Genomic DNA, 27,407 nt, shown 5'->3' on the forward strand with positions numbered 1-27,407 from the left:
TGAAGTTAGAAAACCATAGTTAAAAAAATAAATAAATAAAAGATGAGGAACGGTGACGTTTTCTGGTCTCATGTAGAAATCTCAAATGATAGCTGTGGAAGGATCTCAGGAAACTGAGGTCCTTAAGAGGTGAAATGCCTCCTACAAAAACGACAAACAGCAGAGCAAGGACTAGAACCCAGTCTGGTGCTTAACTATTACACATTTGCTGAATCAATCCTTTCACGGAAGTGCAGTAGCCTTTTATTTTATTTTTTTAAATTTCATCCTGAAAAAAAGGTAGCCCTCATGGTGTGGTAGAAACATGGTCATCTTACACACCTTATTTGGATTTAGTTTCTTAAAGAAGTTAACAATGCCTCCATTTTGGAGTACTTTTAGAGTCGAACACAGAATACACATGCTTTTCATTGCTGGGTTTTCCAGAGATGTACATCGTTTACTTAAACATGCACAAGATGTCCTAGGGCATTAAACTTCTTTTTTTCTGTTTAATACTCGACCCGTGGTGGAAAAAAACAGGGATTCCACTTCCCTGCACGTATATTTTATATAAGAACTGAACACCTCTCTTCATTCGTAACGAAAACACCTCATTCTTCCCGCCTGCCTTTTCTTTCCATTTTTTCCGCCAGTAGCTTCTACCAGCCTTTTTCCACCAACTGCCTCCTACCCCATTTTCAAGAAGGCTCTTCCTTTCTTTCATTTGTCGGTGGCTTTCGAGCTTTTCGGCTTCCGGATCACGGCCCGGAAAAGTAGCGGAAACACACTGCGCACGCGCACAAGCTCATCACTGATTTGCTTCCTGTTTGGTGGCCGGTTCCTTTCAATTTCCGACTCGGCGGCTGCTGTCGTGAGGCAAATCTCGCGATATTTGTTGCCGCCGGTGGGCGCGAGCCGCGGCTTGGTTCTGGCGGGCCCTTTTAGCTCTGTTTGTCGCCTGCTCCGCATCATTGCCTGGAACCTCTGGGCCTAGTAGCATGACGTCTGCCTTGGAGAACTACATCAACCGTATCCTCTAGCCCGCTGCAGTAAGCTCCGGGGCCACGGCGGGGTTCCCGTGGGGATTGGAGCGGGACCCTTGCGAGGAAGGCAGGGGGTAGGGATCCGCGAGCGGTCTGGGTGAGGGTTAGGGGCTTAGTATTCCGACCCGCCAATCCCTGGTTGGGGGCTTGGCTAGCCGAGCCTTTGGACCCTAGGCATTTTTTAATTTTAGTGTAATCATTCAGAATTTTTGTTTATATAAAAACCCTATAATGATTCATTCTTACTCTTTTATGTTCAAGTTTGGAAATAAGATGAACAGTTGTCCTAGTGATGTTTGTAATGTTTTGTAAGTCTATGTATTTTTTTATTCATAGGCTTTGCTCTTTGTTTGAAGATAGCAAAGTTGTCCCACAAATTGAATTTCTGCTCCATTCTACTTGAAGTCTCAACTTGTTGGTAGAATAAAAACATGCTTGCTATTCTAAAAGGTTAAATAACTTTAAAAAGAAAAAAGAAGAAGAAATAACTTAAAAAAAAAAAACTTGTAAAGTTTTTTTTTTTTTTTTTTAAGTAGTCTTGCAAATGTTACTGTTTTAAAGTCCTAGGACAAAAACATAACAAGTGCTCATGTACAAATTGGGGACATGTTAAATACTGAAAGTTTTTATTGATGGATGTATGGTTAATATCCTGTGAAGTTAATTACAGCTTCTTTTCTTTTGAATTCCACAAGTCAGATCCTGGAAGACAAGTGTCTTAATGTACCTGAAATCGTGCAACATTTTGAAAATGAATTAGTAGTCCTAAGGGGGAAATATGTTACTCAGAATCATTGATTGTCAACATTTCTAGTTAAAAAAAAAAAAAGTGCCAAATTTAATTCCACCTGCGACAGTATATGCTGATCATATAAAAAGGTTTTTTTTTTTTTGTTCTCTTTTGAGGGAAGGTGAAGAGGGGCTTTCTGATTAATTATCAAGGGAAGAACTTATTGAACATAGTGAATGTGTTAAATAGGTGGATTTAGATTCTTCATCTTTTTTTCTAGTAATTCAAACGATTCCTGTACCTAATCTAAGTTTTCATTCTGTAAAAAATGTTTTCCTTGATTCAGTTATCAGGAACTGTTGCTGTTATTACTTCTGATGGGAGAATGATTGTGGTAAGTGCTTGACATTTCATTCTCTGCTTTTTGTGGTCATATTGGAAACTTGATCTCTGATGCTTAAGCACCATAGTATACTTGTGTTGCAATTTAATTTTGATTCAGCTCTTTATCTCTTTGCTGCTGATCCATATTTTCTTTACAAATAAACATTCATTGTATAGCACAGGGCATCTAGTAAATAGAATAATAGGTTGTGCCCTTAGACAACTTCTAATCTGCAGATCTGTATCTTATAGTTATTTATTTTCCTCTTCCATTTTTTATTTCCTTCCCCATTTAGTGCTCTAGTATTCACAGGCAATCATAATATATATATATATATATATATATATATATATATATATATATATATTGAATTTTGTGGATCTTTCTTGGAAACTTATGATTTAGATAGTATATGCATGTAGAGTCATACATATATATTCCTTAATAATGTGGATCCATTAGGTGATTTCATTGTACAAACATCATAAGAGTGCTTACACAAAGACAGCTATGACATCACTAGGTGATATAATCTTATGGTCCCATTGTAGTTATTTTTAGCCCATTCTGGACTGAAATATTGTTATGCAGTGCATGACTATAATTCCTTGTTTACTCATTCTACAGTCTTTTATTTCTTTCTTTATAATCCTTGTAATTCTCAGTAGATCCTTAGTGACTGCTGTTAGTCAAAGTGCTGGACTATTAAATGCATAGCATGTGCCAGGCATTTTGTTATTATATAGTCTGCACTACCACCTTGTGAAGAATTATCCCTGTATTCTAAGTTAGGAGCCAAGCTCAGAGAGTGAGTCCTTATCCTAGAGAAACAGCATTATAAGTGACAGAACCAAATGAGGATTTAAGTTGGGTTTGTTTCCAAAACTCAGGTTAATTGCCTTTCTTTCTCTTTAATTAAGGAAGCAGCCATGAATTTTTTTAGGTACCTCACATTCTATTTTGCCAAATATGGACAGTTGAAATATTTTAATGTCAATAGTGATGTAACTGTCTTTGTATAAGGACACTCTTAATGATTTTTACCTAACAATGAAATCACCTAATGATGTGCCACTATTGATAGGCTTTAAGAAGCCTATTGCTATTAATGGATATTTGCAAATAATTTTTTATTTTGAGAAAACCTAATTTAAATTTTTATTCTTGTTAGCAGAGTAGATAGTATATTGAAAAGTTAATTTTATAGAGGAAGGAAAGCTATATAAAAAGATAATTTTTAATCCTAAACTTCAATAGTTCTGTATTTCTTTGACATATAGTTACTTGATACAGTAGTTCTGTGTAAAATAAAGCTGGGAAGTTATGTATAGGTGTTATAACAACAACCATTTGCTAACTAGTATAGCAATTACTCCAAATTTTGTTTCTCTTACAAATTCTAGATTCTGAGTTTTTCCTTACTACCTTCTGATTTTATGTATTTTGATTTTCAAATCATGATACATTTAACAGTGATCTTGAGAGGTTAACCATTCAAAATCAATATAAGTTGATGATTCTTCAGAAACTTGAATAGCATCTGAGTCACTGTGTTTGGCTAGGACCATGTCTTCCTTATTTAAAACCATAAAATTTTTCCTGATTATTTCTTTCAAGTTCTGGTTTAATTATCAGAGTTATATTTGTATCTACTTTATTGTATTATTGAGAGAATTAAATAATACATGTGAGGCACACAGAATACTGGCAGCTAGAAAGAACTCATAAAGTATTGTAACTACCATTTGAAGTTTGTATGTATTTATGGGATAAATTTCAGTCTCAGAAAAATGATAGCTTGTATTCATTTATTTATAATAATAAGTAGTGGTTCAGTGGTGTGACTCTGGAGCTAGCCTTTTGTGGTTTGGTACCTGGGTCTGCTACTTACTCTCCAGGAGACCTTGAAAGATACTTCTGTGGGCCTCAGTTTTTCTTTTTTGAAATGGGCATAATTATGGTTTTACCTCAAAGGGTAGAAATTAGTTGAGATAATGTGTGCAGCATATGTAGTACAGTACCTTGCACTAGTGTGTAGCTTGTAATGATACTGTTAATTTGCTATAGTTGATATGCATGTTTATACCTCTTATTTATACATGATCTTTCCTTAAATCTCCCTTGTTTTAATTTTTGTTTTTAGAGTGTTAACTATTGGATTACATGATCTCTATGAAACTTATTAGGAAGTACTCTGGTAATACTATCTTTTGTAACTCTCAACTCTGCACACTAGTCAAATATGTGGTGAACCTTTTTTTCTTTATCATAAAGGTGAGTTCTGTGCCCTGGAATACTGTTGGTTACAAAGAAAATAATGAACTTATATTTAAGATAGGCAACTTACAGATAACTACAGTAGTTTTAAGGTTGAATTTGCACATTCAGTAAACTGGAATATTTCTCTTGTATGTTTTCTTTTTAGGGAACACTGAAAGGTTTTGACCAAACCATTAATTTGATTTTGGATGAAAGCCATGAACGAGTATTTAGCTCTTCACAGGGAGTAGAGCAAGTAGTACTAGGACTATACATTGTAAGAGGTGACAATGTGTAAGTAAAATATGTTTCCTTTTTTTTCTTTTGGCAGTAGTAATGATTGCTAGACAAGCACTATACCACTTGGCTGCATCCCTACCCCTTTGTAAAATATATCCTTTCAAGTTAGGTTAGAATTATAATATAGGTATGCTTCCTTGCTTTATGGAATAGAGATTTTTTTCCCAAATATCATACCATATCATTCATATGTAGATCATAAAATGTTGCATTCATTTTATAAATGTGGCTTTTCTTATATTTGTTTAAAATAAGGCAAATTTATGCATTTTACGTTGATTTTTTTCAGGAGCTAACCTAAATGATCTTTTTACAAATTAAACCTTGACCTACTTAGATTTGTCCAAATTTCTAATAGTTAAATGACCTGAATAGGGTCTAGAAAGGGTGCTTCCTTACACCAAATACTTCAGTAGAAGCTTTCTAAAGCGTTTTTCCAAATACTCTGAATTTCAGAGGAACATAAATACACTCCTAGGGTTTAAAAATGTCTTTGAAATCTCCTTTTTGAACAATTTTAAATAATTCATGCTTATTTATAGTTCATTAATTTTTAAAGTATAATTGACACACTGAAGACATCCCATGTTTATGTGGTCTGAGTTAACTTGGGACACACTAATAATCCAGATTAAGATTATTTTAGAAGTAGCAGTTTAAGGAAAATCCAGAACTATGTAGAACAGTGCTGACCAGAATGATTTTTTTTCAGATGATTGGAAATTTGCATATTGGTGTTTTCTGAAATGTTAGCTATTAGCTATATGGGGCTCTTAAACATTTGAAAAGCGCTGACCTAACTGAAGAATTAAATTTTAAATATTACTTAATTGTCATTTTTAATAGTCACATGTGGCTAGTATTAGAGGCTAGAAAAAATGTTAAATAAAATTTTCTAGCAAGTTTTTTAATATTTTTGGAAAATTCATTGAAGAGTCATGAAAACTGTTTTTTGCCCTGATTTTTAAGAAAGTCATCATAAGGTAATTTTTTACTTCTTTATACATCAAAGTATGATTGGAAGGCAGTATGCAATTTTAGGTTATTTGGGGGATATGCAAAATATAGAAGATGAAGTAATATTTTTTTAAATCTTAATATCACCTTTAGATAGATAACTTGATCTTTAAACAAATTGGGGATTTATAAAATATTCTATATAGAGATGATTTTTAGGTGAAATTACAAATAAGTTGTAAAGAAAGAGGCAAACCAGATTGGACCCAGATCCCCTGACTACAACAACAATGATTGTTTATATTGGGATATGTGTAATAATTGTTCTGAATAAAGTTACTCTTACTGTAATAAAAAAATTTAAATCTTTGGCCTAGACCTATTGGTGTGCTAGAGCCAGTTTGGTCTGATTCATGAAACAGATTGTTATATTTTCAAGAATTTTGCAAACTAATTGATTGATGTCTGTAGTAGCTTGAAATTGGCCATGGTGGGAGTATTTGCATGAAGAATATTAGTAAATGCTATAAATCAGCCTCTCACTTTTTCTCCAAACAGCTGATTTTTTAACATTTATCAGTATTCTTTTAATATTGCTTCCTGTAATAATGTTACCTTCATTTTGACACTTAAATGTGCAGTTCACTAACTCATGAAAATATTGTTTACTTTCTATCTTAAGTAGTTCAGTTTTATATGTGTTGGAAGAATGATGCCAAGTGCTTTGATTTGATTAATAAATTTCAGAAATACACATGAATATATTTAAGAAATGTGTTTATTTCAACTCTGATTTTTATTTCCCCTCCATAAATAATTATAGTGCTGTCATTGGAGAAATTGATGAAGAGACAGATTCTGCGCTTGACTTGGGGAATATACGAGCAGAACCTCTAAATTCTGTAGCACACTGAGGAAAAACTACGTATATTGGACATCTAAATCTTGTACAGAAACCAGTTATTCTGAGGAAGATGTTTGGAATTTTTAGGAACATGTAATTGTGAATTTTGACTTCATATTGATTCAGTGTAATATGTAAATTAAAATATTTCTACATTTTTATTGAAAAAATATTTTGCCTAAATTATAAGTGTGGTGGCTTGATTTTATTTTTCTCTTAAATGATGTGGAAATCTATTGATTCTGAAAACGTAGAAAAAAATCAGTACTCTGATATTTTAATATTTATGAAAAACTAATTGAAAAGAGAAATGTTGCATTATATAAATTGTGCACACAAATAACCTCAGTAGTGCAAGCTATATGTGTTTTTTTTCATAATTTTTTTTTTTTTTTTTTTTAAAGAAAGTCACTAGACAGTATATTTTGTCTTCTACAGGTATTCAAGCCATTGGCATTTATCCCACTGAACTAGTGGTGGTTTACCAGTACTTTAAAAAGTTGCTCCCTAGCACTCAGAGATGTGGTTAAAATGTCTTTAATCGAGCAAAGAAAAAGTACTAATAAAAATTTAATAAATTGGGCCAAAAATTAGAACTGAATATTAAAGATGACCAGGAAAGATAGGACTGATTAAAAAGATTGTTGGTAAAATCCTTGGATGGCCCACCCAATGCATTAGATCTGAAAGTAATATGAATACATTAATAATGAATTTTATAAACTGTTTTATTTGAAAATATAAATTCCATTGTAGCTTTTAATTTTTAAGAATTTTAAGATTTCTAATATTGAAAATTTTACTGTTGTTAAATGTGGGTATGTAAACCTTTAGTCTAATTTGGAGCAATGCTTGCTATTGCCAACAACTTTCCTACTTCTCTAAACCTGATCTCAGAAATAAACTTGTTTTTTGAAAGAATATGAAGAAACAATCTAAGTAGTGTTTAGATAATCCAGGCTAGCCAACAGAAATTCTTATTAATTCATGTGTAGACCAAAGTGTTTCTTTGTGATGGGAATTATAAATTTCATTTTTAGTTTGTTTTTTCTCCCCAATGTGGAAGTGCTTAAAATAGGGGTTGGCAAACATTTTCTGTAAAAATCTAGATAGTAAATATTTTAGACTTTGAAGGCCATTTGGTCTCTGTCACAGTTACTCAGCTGTGCTGTTGTAACACAAAAGCAGCCGTAGATAATGTATAAATGAGTAGTCCTGGCTGTGTTCCAATAAAACTTCCTGTACAAAAACAGGCACCAGGCTGGATATTGCTTGAAGGCCACAGTTTGGCTTAAACTATAAGAAGAGTAAGAAGAAATAGTGGCCAGTTTGTATAAATTCTGTAAAGGGCTTTTGGAATGGATCCGTTCAAAGAATTTAGAGGTGAGTTTCAGTCACATTTTTTAAAATACTTAAAATTTAAGACATGATAGTTTGAGTTATACAGGAACAAACCTTATAAGAAAAAAATTTGGGATTGTTTTTTCATTGGTCAGCAATCACCATCACCCTAGAATAACTTAGTTGATGTTCAGGAGGGTAAGACATCTGGGAAGATACGAGATTAACTAGTATTGGCTATTCCTAAATATTTGGCCTTTGTAGTGGTATAAGGTTGTTAAAGTTTGGATCTGATATGTCTCCCAAAGCTCCTGAATTGAAGACTTGGTCCTGGTCTCCATGCAACAGTGTTCTTAGGTTTGGGAAAGTGACTGGATCATGATGGTTCAAACCTCATCAGTGGATGAATGCATTGATGGATTCATAATGTGATGGCATTATTGAGAGGTAGTGGAGCTTCAGAGGAGGAAAGTCACTGGGGGAATTCTCAAGAATTTTGTCCTTGTCCACTTGCACGCTATTTCCCAGCTGCTGTGAGGTTATCAAGTCTGCTCTACCACCTGCTCCCTGCCTTGTTTTGCCTTACTATAGGTCCAGAAACAACGCATCCAGCTGAACCTGGGCTGAATTCTCTCAAACCATGACCCAAAATAAATCTTTTTACCTTTTATAAGCATTTTTCTTGGGTATTTTTTCACACAATGATAATCTCACATAGGTTTTATAATCTATTTAGTAATAAAATGAAAGTGATGCAAAGTGGGCAAAGCAAATAAGTTTAGTTAGGGACTATGAAATAGATATTCTGTTTCAGTGGAACTAATTCCAATAATTAAAACTACAGAACATTCATTTTGTAAGAAAAAAAATTCATTCTGATAGTACAAATGAAATCCAGAGTCAGATCTCCCAAAATACTTGTTGTAGCAACACGAATAACATGTAAATACAAAAACACAAACCATAGTCATCACCCTCCTGTTGATGGGTTTCTAATGTGATATATCCTCTTGGATTTCTTTTTGCATGAAAATTGTAAGGGAACAACATCCATATGTGGTAATGTGATCTATATGCAATATCATTTTTTTTTTTTATATTTAATGAAACTTAAATTCTGTTATTAGTTTCTTATTGAGACTCAAGTTTAACCTGTAATTAACCTCTGTGACTTGACACAGGCACAAGGCACAATCTAAAACCAACTTAAGAAGGAATTACAAGTATTTCTTTGCAAGATATTTTCTTTAAAGTTATTTGAAAGGGGCAATTAAACAACTTTTTTTTTCCTGAAAAGGAAAAATTAAAAGTTTAACATTGCTTGGACTGGATTCCCAGTCCTGTAGCCTGCAGGTAGAGTGCTTGCCTTCCATGTATGAGGCCCTGGATTTAATCCCCAGCATTGCAAAATATATAATAATAACTTTGCTTTTAGGTTGGAGCACTTTGATAACTTAAATGGCTTTATACTGACAATTTTGGCTTAAATATTACAAATCTTGATCCCAGAACAAGAGATACTAAATTTTTATTACTATCTGCTTTACTGAAATGTCCTACTTAACATTTATAAAAACCATTCTGAAGTTTTAAGCTAATAATATGAGATGAAAGTAGGACTAAAAAACAACTTTTAGGTGGTATTTAAAGCAAACATAAGATAACTATATTATTTGTCTTAGATGAGTAATGGAATATTTACCATGTGAATAAGAAGTAATAAACTCTGTCTTCATAAAGACATGTGAACCTGCTTTGTGTAGTAGTCAGAGTTATATAGCAACTCTTAACTAGTAATATAGTCTGTTCTTGGTCTTCACCTTCAAAATTAGTAGATACCTTTTTTTTTTTTTTTTCCTCCCACTCAATGCATATCATGTGTCAAACATGATGCTAAGTGCTTACAACAGTGATCATTCTACACGTTGGGTAATTGAAACTTAGCAGAGTTAAATGCCTTACAAGAGATAGCACTAGTGAGTAATGGGAATCTTAATTCAACCTGGTTTTTGTACTTAATACAGAAAGTATGATCTCATGGTGGGGCATCAGAAGTCCCACAGAGAGATACTTAGGTCTAAGACAATTCCCAGAGCTGTCCTGTGGGCCATTTTCACTGAAATGCTTTATTCTTGGGCCCTATTTTCTGATTGTGGTTCAATAGATCTGTACTAGGACAAAAAGGAATAGTTGCTAATAGCAAAAGAAAGCATGGTAGAGTTATTAAAAGACCTAGGTAGCATGTGTGTATGCTGATGTGTCTCTACCCCATAGAATCCTTAAGACAGAATCACACCTATCTTTCTGGGCTGTGACAAAACTAGACTGCATTTAAAACACTTTGTATGATTTCTAGAACCTAACAGTCAACAGCTTTTATTCATAGTATTCGAAAGTCAATGTGGATAGGTTTCAAATTTGGGTCTTGTCACTTTCATTTTTCAGTCTGTCTCACTGGTAACCATATCCTCTACAAGAAACTTGAGTATATAAATCATGAAGAACTTTGGTTATGTGAAAAGTATGTATAAATTTAACACTATTTTGGGCCAGGGTTGTGGCTCAGTGGTAGAACACTTGCTTAGCATGTGTGAGGCACTGGGTTTGAACCACATAAAAAAATAAACAACTTTTTTAAAAAAGGTCCATCTACAACTAAAAAAAAAATTAAATGAAAACTTAACGCTATTTTAACAAATATGCTAGAGAATTAAATGTGCTCCTAGAGCAGGCACATCTTTGACCAGGAATTTGAACATTCTGAAGATTTTTACTATAGAAAAGAATCTATTCATTCTGAACTTCTATACTCACTACCTCATTTCATAGATTTATTTCTAATCATTTTAATGTTTTTTTTTTTAATTTGGGCTATTAGTCTCAGTTTTTAAGTCATGAGCAAATTGGTTAAATTGCTTTCAGTTTACATGTAACTGAAAAAACTTATGTCAAAGCCATCTATCTGTCTTGATACTGATCCATTAAACAGCATAGTGCTCTCATTCAAGCAGCAACAAATGCATTTAATTGCAAAATATCTAGTTTTTAAATACCATCTTGTTTATAGGGATTATTATTTGTGTAAAATTTGGTCAGATGCTTCTTTTTTTTTTTTTGGTTTGCAATCCTAGGGATTGAATTGAACCTCAGGGCATTGACATACTAGGCAAATACTGTACCTCTGAGCTATATCCCAGCCCTAATCAAATGCTTTGATGTGATTTTCCTTATTCTGTATAGTAAGAACTTAGTAATTACAAAGCTTGGACGGTCTTTGTGAATTGATACTGCCTCCTAGTGATCATGTGTTCAACTTCAAAAATAGATTTTTGGAATTTTTGTGAGGGACATTTGTCAAGTCATTAATATATGCTGGGTATTGTGCTTGACATTGTGTATGTACTAGTGAACAAAATTTAAAAAAAATATTGTATTTGTGAAGCTTTATCTGACACCTGAACCATAAAGCAACTACAAGTGGTCTTTTTTAAAGTGGGTACAATTCATATCAATCATTTCAATTCATATCATCATTTTTAATTATTATTTAAGATTGCTAGGTCTGTGTAAATTGCATAACTCTAAGGATAAAAAGTAAAATAGAATTTCAACTGAGTTTTCTACAATTAGTTAACAGGATACCATCTGCTGCCTTTTGGCATCACTTAGGGGATGGAGGAGTTGAGAACTGTTTTTCAAGACAAAGTTTAAATAGGAAGAGAGGTTTTAGCCTTAAGAACTTTAAAAACCCAATGTTGGTGTTAAAATTTTTGTAGGGTTTTTTGTTTGCTTGCTTATTTTTTGGTACAGGAGATTGAACCCAGTGGTGCTTAACCACTGAGCCAGTCCCCAGCTCTTTTTATTTTTCATTTTGAGACAGGTCTTGCTAAATTGCTTAGGACTTCCCTAAATGGCTGAAGCTGGTTTTGAACTTGTAATCCTTCTGCCTTATCCTCTGGAGCCACTGGGATTACAGGTATGTGCCACTGCACCTGGCTTTTTGTAGTATTTTTTTTTTTTTTTTTTTGTATATTCCATCCCTTCTTTTTTTGTACATTTTAAAAATTCTTGTATTTTATAGAGTATTACTTGCTAGTAACACAGATCAAGTATTCTTACAATGCCATTGAAATCCCATTCCATTAGGTATATTCCATTGTTCTTTTAACTGCATGATGGGATTTCTTCCCTATTCTTAGGGTAATGCTCTGCTTCATTATACTGTAATTATTTTTATTGTTTTTCCCCCACATATACTGGTGTTACAAATACTATATAATCAAAAATTATAAAGTTTTTATTACATTTGAAATATATTGAAAAACAATAATCAGGAATGGGGTGCGGAAGAATTAGACATCTTTGAGGAGATAACATTCTCATGTATTAATAAGTGTGTGTGTGTGTGTGTGTGTGTGTGTGTGTGTGTGTGTTTTGGGGTGGGGAACAGGAAAGGAGATAATGTGTTTATCTGGAAATATGCACAAGATAGATATATTTTACTTAATTTTTCTCAGATCAAGAAAATTATAGATTATAATATATTGCTCTCTACAAAGAAGAAAACTCCTGAAATGATACAAGTTGCCAGAGAATGCTGCCTTAGGGCTTATATAACACTTTAAAGTAAATGACCTGATAGAGGTTACAATTAGAGTTAAAAATTTTTAAATTATTCATTTTACTCACAGTAATTTGTCAAAATTAATAATAGCCAACATTTATCCTAATGTTGAACAATGGACTCCACATTATTTATTGTGACCTAGGAAAAATACTCAGAATTTTAATTAAGAGTATTTCCTGGTCAAGTTCTTTGATGGAGGAGGGGGAACCCTAGGAAAATTCTGAATAAGTAGAAATTTATTGGAATTGAAAGTCTCTTTCCCTTGACCAAAGGTCATGTGACATATTGATCATTATATTTAAAAAAGGGGAAAAAAAGTACAGAGAAAAACACCTAGAGTCAAAGTGGTTAGTTAGAACAATGAAAATATTAGATTGCTTTATTGAGAAAAGATAAATGGGAAATGATAATATGTTAGAAGTCTGGAAAAAAACTTCTTTGTTTCATTTTGTACATTAAAACACAATATCCTAGGAAAATTGGAGGATAATTTAGTGCCAATGAAATTCTAAATTAAAGAATAAACAGAAGCAATTCACCAGTAATACTTCATTTCCTTTGTATTTACTACATGACAGCTGTATCAGTAAAGTAGGATTTGAAGGTGATATATAAAAGTGTCCAATGCATGGCAGGGATGCAAGTGCTTCTATGTGTGGAGATGTGGAAGAACATGAAGGTGTCTTCATGAAAAGGAATGGACTTGTGCTGGGCCCTTAAGGATAGTAAGGATTTTCATAGATGGTTAGGAAAACTTTTCAAATTGTTGAACATAAAGGCAGGAATGAGCAAGAACATGGCTGAGTAATAAAAAGGAAACTGACCTACCTGTACAGTAAAGGCTCAGATCCTGTATGGTCCAAAAAAGACTTGTCCTTGACTAGCTCCTTAGAGGCAGACTGAGCAATTGGAATGTCCAGTCTGATAAGAGTGCTTTTGTATGCCTAAGCCCTGGGCCATGTGGTATCATTTTAGTCTCTGGGAGACTAGAGATTCAGAAGTCCTGTGGGAGCTGCACATGCATGTTACTCAACCAGATAAAAACCCAGGAGAACAGGAAGGCTCAAGTGAGCACCTCTAGGGAAGCAATACTTTGCATGTGTTGTCAAATACTTTTACTAGGAGAATTAGTTGCTGTCTGTAGCCCCACTAAAGTCAACAACTGGTGCTTGTGCTTGGTTTCTCCTTGATTTCATCCTATGTACCTTTTCCCTTTGCTGATTTTCATCTGTACCCTTTTGCTTCAATACATGGTAATCACGAGTACGGCAGCATTTCTGAGCCCTGTGAATTCTGGTGAATCTTTAACTTCTAGATGGTTTTGAAGACCCCCATCTCACTAAATTTTTCACTGAAATTTTTGAAACAAGGGAAAAGATTACCTTAAATATTAGGACGAAGTTTATGCTTCATTCACAGAGTAACAAAGTAGGGAGATTAAAAATGCAAGTTGTGTTAAAGGAACATGGATTCAGTGGCATTGAACAGAACTATTAGCCTGAATGAGAAAATGATTTTAAGTGAGGAGACTACTGCAGTAATTACCTGGCCATTTGACAGATTTTATGTCAGATTTTCAGATGTGACACAGGCTGGAAATATAGGGTTTCAAAAATATGCATATAAGCTTAAAAAAGGAAATTATAATATTTTGGAATGGTGATTCTCTGTTCTAAGATTGCAAAAGAAGGAAAACCACTATTAGCCTGCAATAATTTGTTCAGTAATGAGAAGCACCAAATGCCAACACTGTGCTAAGATCTGAGAACTTAGGGAGATATTTAGGGCTTTAAGATCTACCATAGGCTGCAGTGATTGGTGAGCAGGTTCATATAGCAATTTTAACAGTGATAATGAATGTATTATTATCAGTATAGGCATATATGCTTATAGTTTAGGGCACGTGGTGAAAGACAAAAATATTTCAGTCTGACAGCAGTATCCAAATTACAGATTAGAGAACTAAAGACCTGTCATACCCAAAGCAATGATCTGGAAATGCCTTCCCTAACTGCCAACAGATAAGTAATGAAAATTGAATCAATAGCTTTAAGTGAGTCTATGCATCTTAATGCCTTTCAAGCTACATGTCTTTCTTACTGCCAAAATAAATAATCTAAAAATCATGTTGAATCAGTGTAAAAAAAAAAGAAGTGCAATTGCCATGGGGGATTAAATGTCCAGGAGCACATTATATTCACTTTGTACAGCTATTGGATGTAATAATAGAATCACGAGCCATGAACTGAATTCTAAGTGGCTGCTATGGAGCTCTCTAGAGGCAGAATTTGCTGCAGCTCTAACTGGCTCCTCAGCCCAAATAGCATCTTTGAAAAAGCTTTAATTTTAGCTTTCCAGAAATATTCATATGACATGTTTAGGGTCTCCAGTATTATTACCATGAAGTTGGAACTTTACCCAAATTATAAAGTACTGGTCCCTGTCAAGTTGAAATGATGTTAATATTTTCATTTATGTTTACACTATTTAAGAGATCATAACTAACAATCTCAGGATAATTTAATTTTCAAATCATGAATGAGTTTTTATATAACAAAGATAAACTGCCACATTGTATTATATTTATTCATTATATTATATTAGATTTTTTCATTGCTTAGAAGTCAAATTTAATGTTCTTTCCAGTCATTTATTCCTCAAGTGCTTGAATTTTACACCTTTTTTCTTCTGTAACAGAATCTTTTCCCAAACAACCAACATTTTAATGGAAGAAATTGAGTTCTGCAATTGCTAATGTGGATTTTTCTCCTGTCCCATTTTCTAATAAGAAGGAAAATTTCAAGCCTGGAATTTTGCTTGGTAATTGATAAGTAAAGCCTTCTTTTAACACTCTGCATTTTTCACATGTATACTAGTATTAGTATCTAAATTACATTAAAATCTCAATAATTTGGTATCAATTGACTTGGAATTTGTGACACTTGGGCTAGATAGTGTATTTACTTGTATCACTGAAAGAGATGAGTTACTAAAATGAAAAGGGTAAGTTTAAAATAACCACAGAAATAAGCCTTTAATGAACTTTATATATATATATATATATATATATATATATATATATATATATATATATACTCAATTTTGAACAATCACTCTTTAAATCAGGAGATATTTTATATACTCAGTAGTTATTGTGAGTTACTTATACATCATAGAATTTTGAGCTGAAAGAAAGGTAACAATCACCTAGCTGAATTTCCTTTATATTCCAGAAGAGGAGAGAATCTAACTAGGCATGTACAAGCCTGAAGCTGCCAAGTAACATGTAGAGGGAGTTATCTGAGTAATGCCAACTAATGAAAGCTGGACAAAGAGGAGATATCTGGGCTTGATAATATCATAAGAGCTACTGAATCCATCCATGATCTGACTTCTAAGACTTTCAGTTATATGGAACATAAAGTTTCCTTTGCATAATATACTTTGTGATATATTCTGTTAATATGCAACCAAGAGTCTCAATAATAGATTTATTTTAAACTAAATATTAATATATATTTTATACAAAACTCAATGAAATACATTTATTAATTTAGGAATGTGCTTATATGATAGTTAAACTTTTAAAACTTCATAATCTTCAATACTTATACCTTTTTATTTTAGAAATAAAAATGCAAGTTTATGTTTGCCCTAGAGCTATAGAATCAAACTGTTCTTAAAATTCTACTCATGAAACATAAAAAATTAATTATTGAGCATCTCATGTATAATAATTAATAATAACAAGTGTTTTCACTTTAAAGGCATCTTTTGTATGTTTCTATTTCCATTAGGCAACCTTCAAATGTTTATTTTATGTATTGAATTTCCCTACGTTTAATTAAGGATTTGGCCTTAGTTCACAATTATTTTCTAACACAAATTTTATAAATGAATGCCTTGTGAATCCATATGGCATAAATCAAGCTTTCTGGATCCTAATCACTTTAAGTGATCACATGTAATATTCTGCGTATGGACCTGTAATACCAAGACCAGACTCCGAAAGCATGAGGGAAACAGTAATTCAGGATAGCTTAAAAATCCTGACTGCCTCATCAGTGCATTAGGGATTCTGCAGTTGTATTGAAACACACTTGTTGGTAGTTCCTTTGCTTGTCTCACAGTCCCTATGAAGAGATCTGACATTTATTTAGGGTAGGTTTCACAATGTGCATATTAACTGAAACATAGTGACTTTTAATGAGTAGGTTACATAATTAGATTCAAATCCGGGAGGCTGGACTATGAAGATAGAGCAAGAGAGAACACAAGCATGTACCTTGAGGTAAAATCTTATACTCCTCCTGAGAGTTAATTTCAGAGGAATGTGATTCTTCTAAGGGCCAGGTCAACACTTTGCATTATAAAATCAAAAGTTCAAGCCTGTAATTAGGTCTGTTATGTTTTCATCAATATCCTAAAGGCAAAGAGGTTTCTTTCTTTTCGGAAAGAAAATTTCATCATTTTACAATTAGAATTCTTTTGTTACTAATTCATAATAACATTACAATTTTCTAAATATTGCTATTTCCATGTGCATTTTTTCCTTTGAGCAATCTGTAACTGTTGATACAGACATTGGTCCATATAAAGCAAAGCAGCTATCATTATTACAGTAAGATAAATTAAGTAACTAAATAACATGACTATGAGAGCAATTTATTTGCATGAAAGTAAACCCTTTAGAGTACCTCCTTTTGAGTACATTACCATCCTCAGATAATCCAGGCAAACTAATGTTTCAAGTTCTTTGTGGAAATCAAATACCAGTCTTGAGACACCAGGTTCCCATACAAGGCATGAATCCAGTTGTTTTTTCTTTTCCCGTGGAAGCATTATGAGGAATCAGCAAATCTGAAAGGTTCTTCCCAGGGCAATGGATATATCTGCCTTTTTCTTCAGAACACCTTTATATAGATTAAATCTCCTGGTGACAAATTTCTTTAAGAAAAATAAGAACTTTCTGGATCCTTATTCTGCAGTTAAGGATGTTTTTGTCCCTTATGACTTTTTTTCTTAGGTTTTTTGATTCTGAAGGCAATGTTGAAATTCCCCAAGCTCACAGTGCAGGAAGGGTTTAAGTACAGCTGTCAGTAAAACTTTTTAAGGGCTCTTCAGTATTTTCAGCCCTGTCATTATTGTGGGATGATAGATAATCAGCCTCTTATGGCCATGGCACTTCCAATGTGGTAGTTATTCTATGGCCTCCTAATGGGCTTGTTTCATTAAACAAGTGAAGTTCGCTGGTGGAAGTATTTCATGAAGTAGTCAATGTATTTCTTCATGTATAAGGCTGTGAATTGAACACACACTACATAGTACTTCTACAAACTTCTGTGGATTTTCCTGGGGTATGGAAGAGAACGAGAGAAAAAAGGCATATGTACTCCTACTCTGGCATGTCCAAGACAGTTTCTATTTTTTTTTAATTTTTAAATTTGTTCTAATTAGTTATACATGACAGTAGAATGCATTTTGATACACTGTACACAAATGGAGCACACTTTCTCATTCCTTTGGCTGTACATGGTGCAGAGTGACACCAGTAGTGTAACCATGTATGTATATAGGGTAATAACCTCTATCTCATTCTACTGTCCTCCTATTCCCATAGCCCCACCCTTCTCCTCACTCTTCTCTGCACAATCTAAAGTTCTAAGACAGCTTCTAAATATCACTCATTTCACTCAATCCTGATGTCTTCATAAGAGAACAGTCTCTTATCCAGGTTTTCAATAATTCCTTGCTTACCTTTTAATATTTGGCTTCTGTGGTTACTTGGTATGTGGAAGGTAGGAAACTCTTTAGAGATGTAGTTTTGGCTGATTTCCCAAACAGGATATTGAATTTTAATTTTTGCTATGCTACTTAAATGTACAAATAGTTTAATTTCTGGATATTCAGATTTTTAACCAGTAATAAGTTGCACAAATGTTCAGATTTCTCCCTGGGTTGTTGTAAGGTTAAATGAGACAACACACAGAAAGAAGCCAAATATTGTTGGAGAAGATAATGCTAAGTGATGTCAGCCAATCCCCAAAAAACAAATGCAGAATGTTTTCTCTGATATAACGAGGTTGACTCATAGTGAGATAGGGAGGGAGAGCATGGGAGGAATAGATGAATTCTAGATAGGGAAGAGGGGTGGGAGGGAAAGGAGGAGGGCAGGGGAGTAGCAAGGATGGTGGAATGTGATGGATATCATTATACAAAGTACATATATGAAGACTTGAATTGGGTGTCAACATACTTTATATATAAACAGGGTTACAAAAAATGTGGTATATATGTGTATTAAGAATTGTAATGCAAAAAAGATGTACATGTATAAAGGCAAAAAAAAAAAAAAGAATAGGATTTCCTTAGATTAGGTAGAGGGAAGTGAAAGAGGGGAAGGCAGGGGATGTGGGAATAAGAAAGATAGTAGAATGAAACAGATATTATTACTTTATGTAAGTATGTGACTATATGACCAATGTTATTCTACAATATGTATACTCAGAAAAATGAGAAATTATATCCCTTTTGTATGATATATCAAAGTATATAAGTGCATTCTACTGTCATATATAACAAATTTAAACAAATAAAAAATTAATTAAAAAAAAGAAAGAAGCCAAATGTATGTTGTTTTAGTACGATTTATTTTGTTGTTGTTGTTGTGAGCAAAAGACCAAGAAGAAAAATGTAGAGGAGGAATAATTTATTTTGTTACACAATTTCAGAGGTTCAGTCCATGGTCAGCTGACTCCATAGCTCTGAACCCAAAGTAAGACAGAACTTCATGGCAGAAGGGCATGGTGGAAGGAACCAGCTCGGGGAACATACCACCCAGGAAGCAGAGCAAACTCTACTCACCAAGGACAAAACAAACCCCAAAAGCAAGTCCCCAGTAACTTCACTCTCTAGCTACACTCTACCTTTCCACAGTTACCACCCAGTTAATTCATATCAGTGTATTAATCCACTGTTAGTTTAAATGTGCATAATCTAATCATCTCTAACATACTTGTCTCACATATGAACGTTTGGGGGAAACATCATGTCTAAATCACAACGTATTTAGAAACCATAAAGTATTATATAAGAGGAAGTTATGAGTATAATTAATAAGTGTATCAGTTAGAACTGTACTTGGTAATTCATTCATTTTAGAAGAACAAAGCATCCTGGGGAAGACAAATCAAGCCTGGTGCAGCTACTTGAAGATTATTATTCAAGTACCCAGGCCCTTATTTTCTACTTTGCCATTTTTTTATCCTAATAATTTTTCTGTGGTACCTCACGCCTTATATTTTCTTTCTAATTAAAAAGAATATATGCCAGGTGTGGTGCCTATGGGCCTATAGGCCTGTACTCTCCTTTAGTTGGGAGAATCTCTTGAAACAGGAGTTCAATATAATCTAGATAACATAGTAAGACTGTTTCAAAAAACAAACAAAAAAAGAAAGAAAAGGAAAAAAAAAAAAAGAAAAGAAAAAAGGAGGGGGGAGAGACAGAGAAAGAGAGAGAGGTGAAGCAAATGCTATTATAACTACAGCCAGCAGATTGTCCTGGCAATAACACATCTTGAATGGCATTGGCCAGAACTCCATCATATGGCCATGCTTAACTGTGAGAAAGGCTGAGGAAGTGACAGATTTTATTTTTCTTTTCATGGTGATACTTTATCACTCTTGTAAAAATGGAATGTTAGTAGAAAGAGCGGAAAAATGGAGATGGGAGGACAACAGGGATGACTGTGGTAATGTTAATATAAAAGCGAGCATATCAGAAGCAATCAAATCCAACTCCTACACCGAAATAGGATTCCTTATAAATCTCTGGTTGTTAGTCATTAAGCCTAATTTGGGCTGTTCTCTAATGCTAGAGAGAACACCAATTTATAACATTACTTCTTACTTTTAATACTTCTATTGCTAGAAATATTCATAAATAAAAATACATCTTATATTAAGCTTACACTACTTCTCCATGTATTCCAAATGTTAATCCTTGTTCTGCCTTCTGTAACCATGCAGAATAAGTCTTCTTCCTTAATCCCTGTTCCAGATGCATGTCTCTTTGCTAGGCCAAGCCATATGGACCTAAGGCAACAGGAAAAATATACATTTTTACTTATACTTTTCAAAATATCCTCCCAGATTTTGAACCAAGCAGAATGAGATAATAAAAGCTCTACAATCAAAAAAACCAAAACAAAACAAAAAACATACCATGCAAAGCTGTACGACTGACAGAAGTTCTATCACTTTGATAACAACAAATAAAGGAAAGTAACTGCCAAGTGTGTTTGATGAATGTAAAACATTAAAATAATCATAATAGCTTTTAGATTTGAGGAATGTTAGAGGTAAGCTAAGGAAACTGAAAATTACAAAATCTAAATGACTTGCCCTAGTGGAAAGATAGATATGAATCCTGGTTTCTGATACAGGTTAGTGATCTTGCTAAACTACAGCTACCTCCAGTCTAGAGTTACATGAGAAGACTTGATTTTTTAAGATGACCTACATATACAATAGTACAAACAAAAAAAGGTCTGTCTGTAGCTACTATTATTCTATTTTTTCTTTGAAACATGTTGTCACTCTCTGCTAATGGATGAGAGGAACTACTAAATGCTACACTATGACTGCTACCAACTGGTTCTTCTGAAGAACAAACAGAACACTGTGGAGACTTACTTAGTTTTAGAAGCAGGAAAAACATACAATTTTTAGCATTAAGCCAGAAAACGGATTTCTAGATTGTCAATTGCATATATATCCTAATGGAATATTAAACAAAAAGTCAATTGAATATTGAATTTCACCCCATGTTGGCATGATTAAATGTCAGAGGATACTCTATCAACAGCCACTGATGATTTCAAGGTTCAGATTGCCCAAGGTTCTATGTTCAATTAATTTCCATTTTCTTCTGCTAGTCCTAAATAAAAGTTACATGTTTTGTTTTTCCTCTGCTACAAATGTTCCACTTAAGTCTTAAAACTTTAGCCCTGCCAGGCATTCAAATATTGATTGCAGTTTTTCTTATTTTCCAGGACCTCTGGACCCATCTATATGCTGATCACCCTGAGCTTCATTAGACATTCCAGTGATGAGTGAAATATTCTTTAAAAAAATTAATTTGTTTTCATTAGTTATACATGACAGTAGAATGCATTTATGCACTTTTATATATCATACATAGATGGGATATAATTTCTTATTTTTCTGAGTGTACATGTTGTAGAATCACATTGGCCATGCAGTCTCATTTATACATAAAATAATAATGTCTGTTTCATTCTACTACCCTTTTTATCCCCACATCCTCTTCCCTCCCTTCCCTTCACTTCCCTCTGTCGTATCTAAGTTAAATCTTTTCTTCTCTAGTGCCCCCCTGACCCTGCTTTGTGAATTAGCATCCACGTATTAGAAAAAAAAAAAAAAAACATTTAGCCTTTGGTTTTGGGGGATTGGTTTATTTCACTCAGCATGATCTTCTCCAACTCCATCCATTTACTGGCAAATGCCTTAATTTCATTCTTCTTTAAAGCTGAGTAATGGAAAGCACTATGGAGATTCCTCAGAAAACTTGAAATGGACTTGAAATGGAACCACCATTTGACCCATTTATCCCACTCCTTGATTTATACCAAAAGGACTTAAAATAAGCATACTACAGTAATGCAGCCATGTCAATGTTTATAGCAGCTCAATTCACAATAGCTAAACTATGGAACCAACTTAGGTGACCTTCAGTAGATGAACAGATAAAGAAAATGTGGGGTGTGTGTGTGTGTGTGTGTGTGTGTGTGTGTGTGTGTTTGTGTGCATGCATGCACATGTGTATGTATCCAATGAAATATGACTCAGCTTTTAAGAAGAATGAAATATTCTTACATGGAAATATTTTAGGGTAAAATCTAAGCTCATAAAAATCCTCTTCTTAGTCAGATCTTTAACTATAGGAAACTGATAATGGTACTTCTTTTCATTTGATTTTACTCTATACTTCAACTGGTGTAACCCCTAATCAAACAACTTAGCTTGTAGTGTGCTGAAGCACTGGGATCCACATAACTAGACATAGGATTCTGGGTTTCCCTGCTCACAAATAGAAAGGCAAATATTTGGTTCTCTAACTACCAGACCTGCTCTGAGAATTAAATGTGGTGAGAAAGCAGTTTGTGCATGATATGAATGCAAAAAAATACTAAGTAAGGTGAAAAATTACATAAAAGTCCACAACAAATATTCCTTCAATGATTCTTAATTTTTTTTCAAAAGGGAAATAATTATTCCAAAGGGAAAAGCCATCATCTTTTCTTTGGCCCTACTTAGGTAAAAAGTGCATCCTCTAGTGTTCCAAATCTTAATTTCTAATTCCTTCCTTTTTCAGATTGTGCTCTAAGGTTTTGTGGTGACCTCAGTTCAAAGTTTATGAAATGGAGTCAGAAATGGGAAGGCTGCCCAATACATCTAAATTTCTGGGGGTAGAGGAGAATCTGGGGGACAGCCACCCAGATCAGGAATCACTTCTCTGAAAGGAAAAAGAAATCCTCGTTACAAGTGGGTTCCCCAGAGCAGAGGGTCTTGGTGCAGGGAATCAGGATGCTTTATATTTTCAATAGAATTCCAAAGGACATTGGGTTGTTTGAAGTTTTTGTTTGACCAAAACTTTCTCCACCTTAAGGAAGGAGGGATCGGCAGATCCATTTTGCTACTAGGTCTTTACCACCGAGGAGACCCCCATGGGCAGTGCTGAACTGTGGCTGACATTGTTCACACTTCTTCCTGGGACTAAGTTCATTGTCAGTCCTCAAACATGATGACTAGGGGAACAACATGGCAGGTGCATGACTGAAAATTGTGTACTATTTAGAAATAGATATGAGGGTGGGCAATTCCCATATGTTCATATGTATAATTCTTAGTGGGAAAGATGGATATCTACAAGTATCGATATATACCAAATCATATTTGAACACATTTTGCCTGGACAAATAAAGACTGTATAGAAAATGTAATAGGTAAACTGGCTTTGATATTGAGGAACACAAGTAGCAAAGAACTATGGGAAAACCTCTAGTTCAAGGTTACATAAAGATTGTGATTATGGTACTTTATAGAAGCATGAAGCCCAAAGAATAAAACATGTAAATGAAGAATAGAATAAGTTTATTTTAATACTAGATTCAAAGTATGCTGTCTTAATGCAGAAAGGAAACACAAAACCAAAAAAAGAAATACATATTAACCAAATTGTCAGACTTAAATTTTAAGATGCATGAAAGAAGGCTGGTATGGTTTAGATATGGCTTGATTATGTCCCCTGAATGTTCATCTGCTGTAAGTTTGGTACCAGTGTGGCAACATTGAAAACAAAGGCAATGGAACCTTTAAAAGATGGGACCTACTGCAAGATAACTAGGTCAAGGGGGTGTACCTTTGGAAAGGGTTAATATAGTTTTCATAGAACCTCAGTTGGTTCCCACAAGAGTGGGTTGCTATAAAAAAAAAAAAAAAAAAAAAAAAAAAAAGCATATGGCTTCTGAATTTGTCTGTCTTCCAACACATCCCACCATGTGTTGTTATGCATGCATTACTGCCATTGTGATGCTATCCATCATGATGCCCTCACCAGAAGAAAACAGATGAATTATCAGATCTTGGATGTTCAGCCTCAAAAATTTTGAACTAAATAAACTTCTCTTTTTTAACATATTACCCAGCCTCGTGTATTTTGTTATAGCAATAGAAAATTGGCTAAGTCCAAAAAAAGTGTAGAAATGAAAATTTAAAGGCCCTTTCATCATTAAAGGTCCCTTTTGTCATTTTATATCTATTAACTTCATCAGTATTTTAAGACTGCATAACGTAAACAGTCATAGGGAATGCTACTTTCTCCACATTTTGTAATTACAGATACCATAGGCTCCCATGTCCTCCTCCCCAGTCTACTAAGCAAAGCATCTGGTCAGCATGAGATCATCAGTGCAACTAAATTAAGTTGAAAACATCAAGGAAGCACTTCCCATGTTAGCAAATGGAGTTCACATAAATGTTCTAATTGTAGTACATTTTTAAAAAATATTAAAAAAAAAACTTTAAGGATTCCATGAATCCATATGAAATGCAGGGTTTTCAAACTAAGAACCAGCACTTTAGGATATCTGAAGATGCAGATTTAGAAATCTCTTGGTTACATTGTTTTCTAAATAGTTTTTTGTTAGCTTTTATGTGTTTTCTTAAAAAGAAAATACAAGCTATGTTTTATGGATTATTTATGTTTCTCTTTGGTGAATTTACATGGAACACAATGGTTTCAGTAATAAGAAGCTGGTGAGCATGATAAATATTTTAAAATACACTTCTTCATGAAGTTGAGTATGTAATGCAAAATTTATCTGGTTCAAGTGGTTCTGCATCCTTCATTCCTCCTGCATCATCAGGAGAGAATTTTTCATTTCAAGAGTAGCCTGAGAGGGCTATTAAACAAGGTGACTCAGGAATAAGGTATTGAATATAATCTTAAGTTAATAGTTGAGATAAAAAATGTAAAAATTGTTATTCTGAAATGAGGCTATTTCTCAGAATAACCCCCAAAAGGATAAAGGAACATAGAATTCATTCCACATAAATAATTACAAAAGCCACTCATACATTCATGCAGAGTTGGTGTTGAGATGAACCTTCATTCTTGACTTCTGACATGATTGGTTTCTATGTCTTGCATTTCATGTAAGGACAAGAACCCGGCACAAATATTAATCCATTCTATTGTTAATACTAAGGAGAAAACAATGATACTTATTTGACAATAATAAACACTAGAAAGGATGTGGAAAAAAAAGAACAATTTTAACACTTTTTGATATGATTGTAAATTAGTACGATTACTATGGAAATCAGTGTGGAGATTCCTCAAAAGTCTAGGAATAGAACGAGCCACCCAGCTATTCCACTTCTTGGATTTATCCTAAAGAATTAAAGTTATCCATATGATACATGTGTATCCATATTTATAGCTGCATAATTCACAATAGCCAAACTATGGAACCAGCCTAGGTGTCCATCAATGGATGAATGGATAAAGAAAATGTAATGTATATACACAGTGCAGTTTTATTCAGTCATAAGCTAAAATAAAATTATGTCATCTGCAAGAAAATGGATGGAATTTGAGTGAACTATGTTAAGTGAAATAAGCAAACTCAGAAGGTCAAGGTTATATGTTTTATATGGAAGCTAGAAAGGAAAAAGGAAAAAAAAAAGATGGGGAGAGATCTCAAGTAAATTGAAGGGAGATCAGTAGAGTAGAGGAAGGCAACCAGGGGAGAAAGGAAGGAAAGGAAAGGGAAAAGGGACATACTGGAGAATGATATTGGCCAAATTGTATTGTTGTATTGAGTCCATGTGCAAATATATAACATCAAATCCCTCCTTATGTAAACTATAGTCCACTATTAAAAATAGGAAAAAGTCTATAAGAAAGAATATGGGTTTGATAAAACAGTTCCTATTTTGAATATAAAATCATGTTCCAAATGACTTTCAAATAGAAATATGGATGAGTGTGAGCCTGTTTATTTTGGGGGAGAGCCATACCTTAAGCATTAATGAGCATTAATTTCATAGTGGATGGTGGAATGTGGCAGTATGATTTTAACACAAGACATCAGAATGGTAACACCACTGCAATACAAATACTTATGGTGTTTATTCTCCAACTTATTCTGTAGACCAAACATTTGTAAAGGCAGAGCAGCTAAATATATAGTTAATTTCTTATCAAAGAAATAAACTGTTCTACATTGACCAGCCTGGACAAACACATGGAGAACAAAAGGGTAATAGATAATAAAATGTTCATTATTTTCATAACCATGTGCATTAGTGGTGCACCTACATTACTTGAAATACTTAGTTCAGCTGTTTTAAAGACACTTGATACACTCATGCAGGAGGGCATATAAAACTCATCTAATAAAGTATATAGTATTTGATATTTGAAATATGATTATCAAAAAATGAATAATTGAACTGCCACAAACTTATTGACTACTAATAACCTCTTATCTTTTAAGTTCAGTGTAATATATGTTAAGGAACAATTTTAGTGTCTAGAGAATAAATTCTATAAATTTTTTATAGAATTTTCAAATTCCATTTGGGTATATATACACAGTAGTTTTTTTTTTTTTTTTTCATTTTATGAACTACTGAAAAAAGATTTGAAGCATGTAGCAAGAATTTACCAGAGAATATCAATAAGTTAGAAATTACAAGAATATTGAGCTAAGGGAAAATCAAAACTAAGGACAAATTTTAATTCATGATAAATTTAATAAGACTGTTCTTTGAAGGCAGGTTTTGCTAGCTTAGCAGTTATTAAACATTTTGTTTTAAAAGATATGGTGATTAAGTTTCCTCTCATAAAATGCATAAATTCTTCTTCATAAAATTTGGCTATAATTCAAAAGTGTAATATTTTCTACTGACTTCCTTAATTATTAGGTAAATTAATTCTGTATATTTTAGAGTAGAGAGAAAGCCCATGCTCTCATTTAAGCCCACTCTTTCTTTTATATTCCTCTTATACTCTCTGTTATACAGTGTCACTCTTCTTCCTAAGGAGAAAACAATGATACTTATTTGACAATAATAAACACTAGAAAGGATGTCACTTTTCTTCCTCACTCTTCTTCCTCATCTTCCATATTTGTTATGTCACTCTTCTTCCTCATCTTCCATATTTGTTATGACTTTTTAAAATGAATTTTTCTCTTATGGGTGACTAGGAAAAATATATACACATTCTTCTAGCTGTTCTTTCTGATTGCTAATTCCTTTCCTCTCTTACTGCCTACGTAAGACATGTTT

At 33.6% G+C, this 27,407-nt stretch overlaps 1 protein-coding gene across 8 annotated transcripts; it reads left to right on the forward strand.

The window, feature by feature from the left end:
* The first annotated feature begins 838 nt into the window (after window positions 1–838).
* On the forward strand, window positions 839–24,248 carry Lsm8 (LSM8 homolog, U6 small nuclear RNA associated). 8 transcript variants are annotated; one of them, XR_011707650.1, is made up of 7 exons: window positions 839–1,011; window positions 2,109–2,149; window positions 4,566–4,693; window positions 6,480–7,943; window positions 10,347–10,422; window positions 15,226–15,348; window positions 21,581–24,248. XR_011707650.1 is itself a non-coding variant. In XM_027926372.3 (4 exons), the coding sequence occupies exons 1-4, from the start codon at window positions 981–983 to the stop codon at window positions 6,568–6,570; spliced, it is 291 nt and encodes a 96-aa protein (XP_027782173.1). In that variant the 5' UTR covers window positions 839–980; the 3' UTR covers window positions 6,571–8,577. The 8 variants fall into 8 exon arrangements, 1 of the variants encoding a protein (XP_027782173.1); XR_011707648.1 differs by lacking the exon at window positions 10,347–10,422 and adding an exon at window positions 11,782–11,877; XR_011707651.1 differs by lacking the exons at window positions 10,347–10,422; window positions 15,226–15,348 and adding an exon at window positions 11,782–11,877.
* Window positions 24,249–27,407: the final 3,159 nt, after the last annotated feature.

The sequence above is a fragment of the Marmota flaviventris genome, chromosome 1, assembly GCF_047511675.1.
Source record: "Marmota flaviventris isolate mMarFla1 chromosome 1, mMarFla1.hap1, whole genome shotgun sequence".
In the NCBI taxonomy this organism is placed as follows: Eukaryota; Metazoa; Chordata; class Mammalia; order Rodentia; family Sciuridae; genus Marmota; species Marmota flaviventris.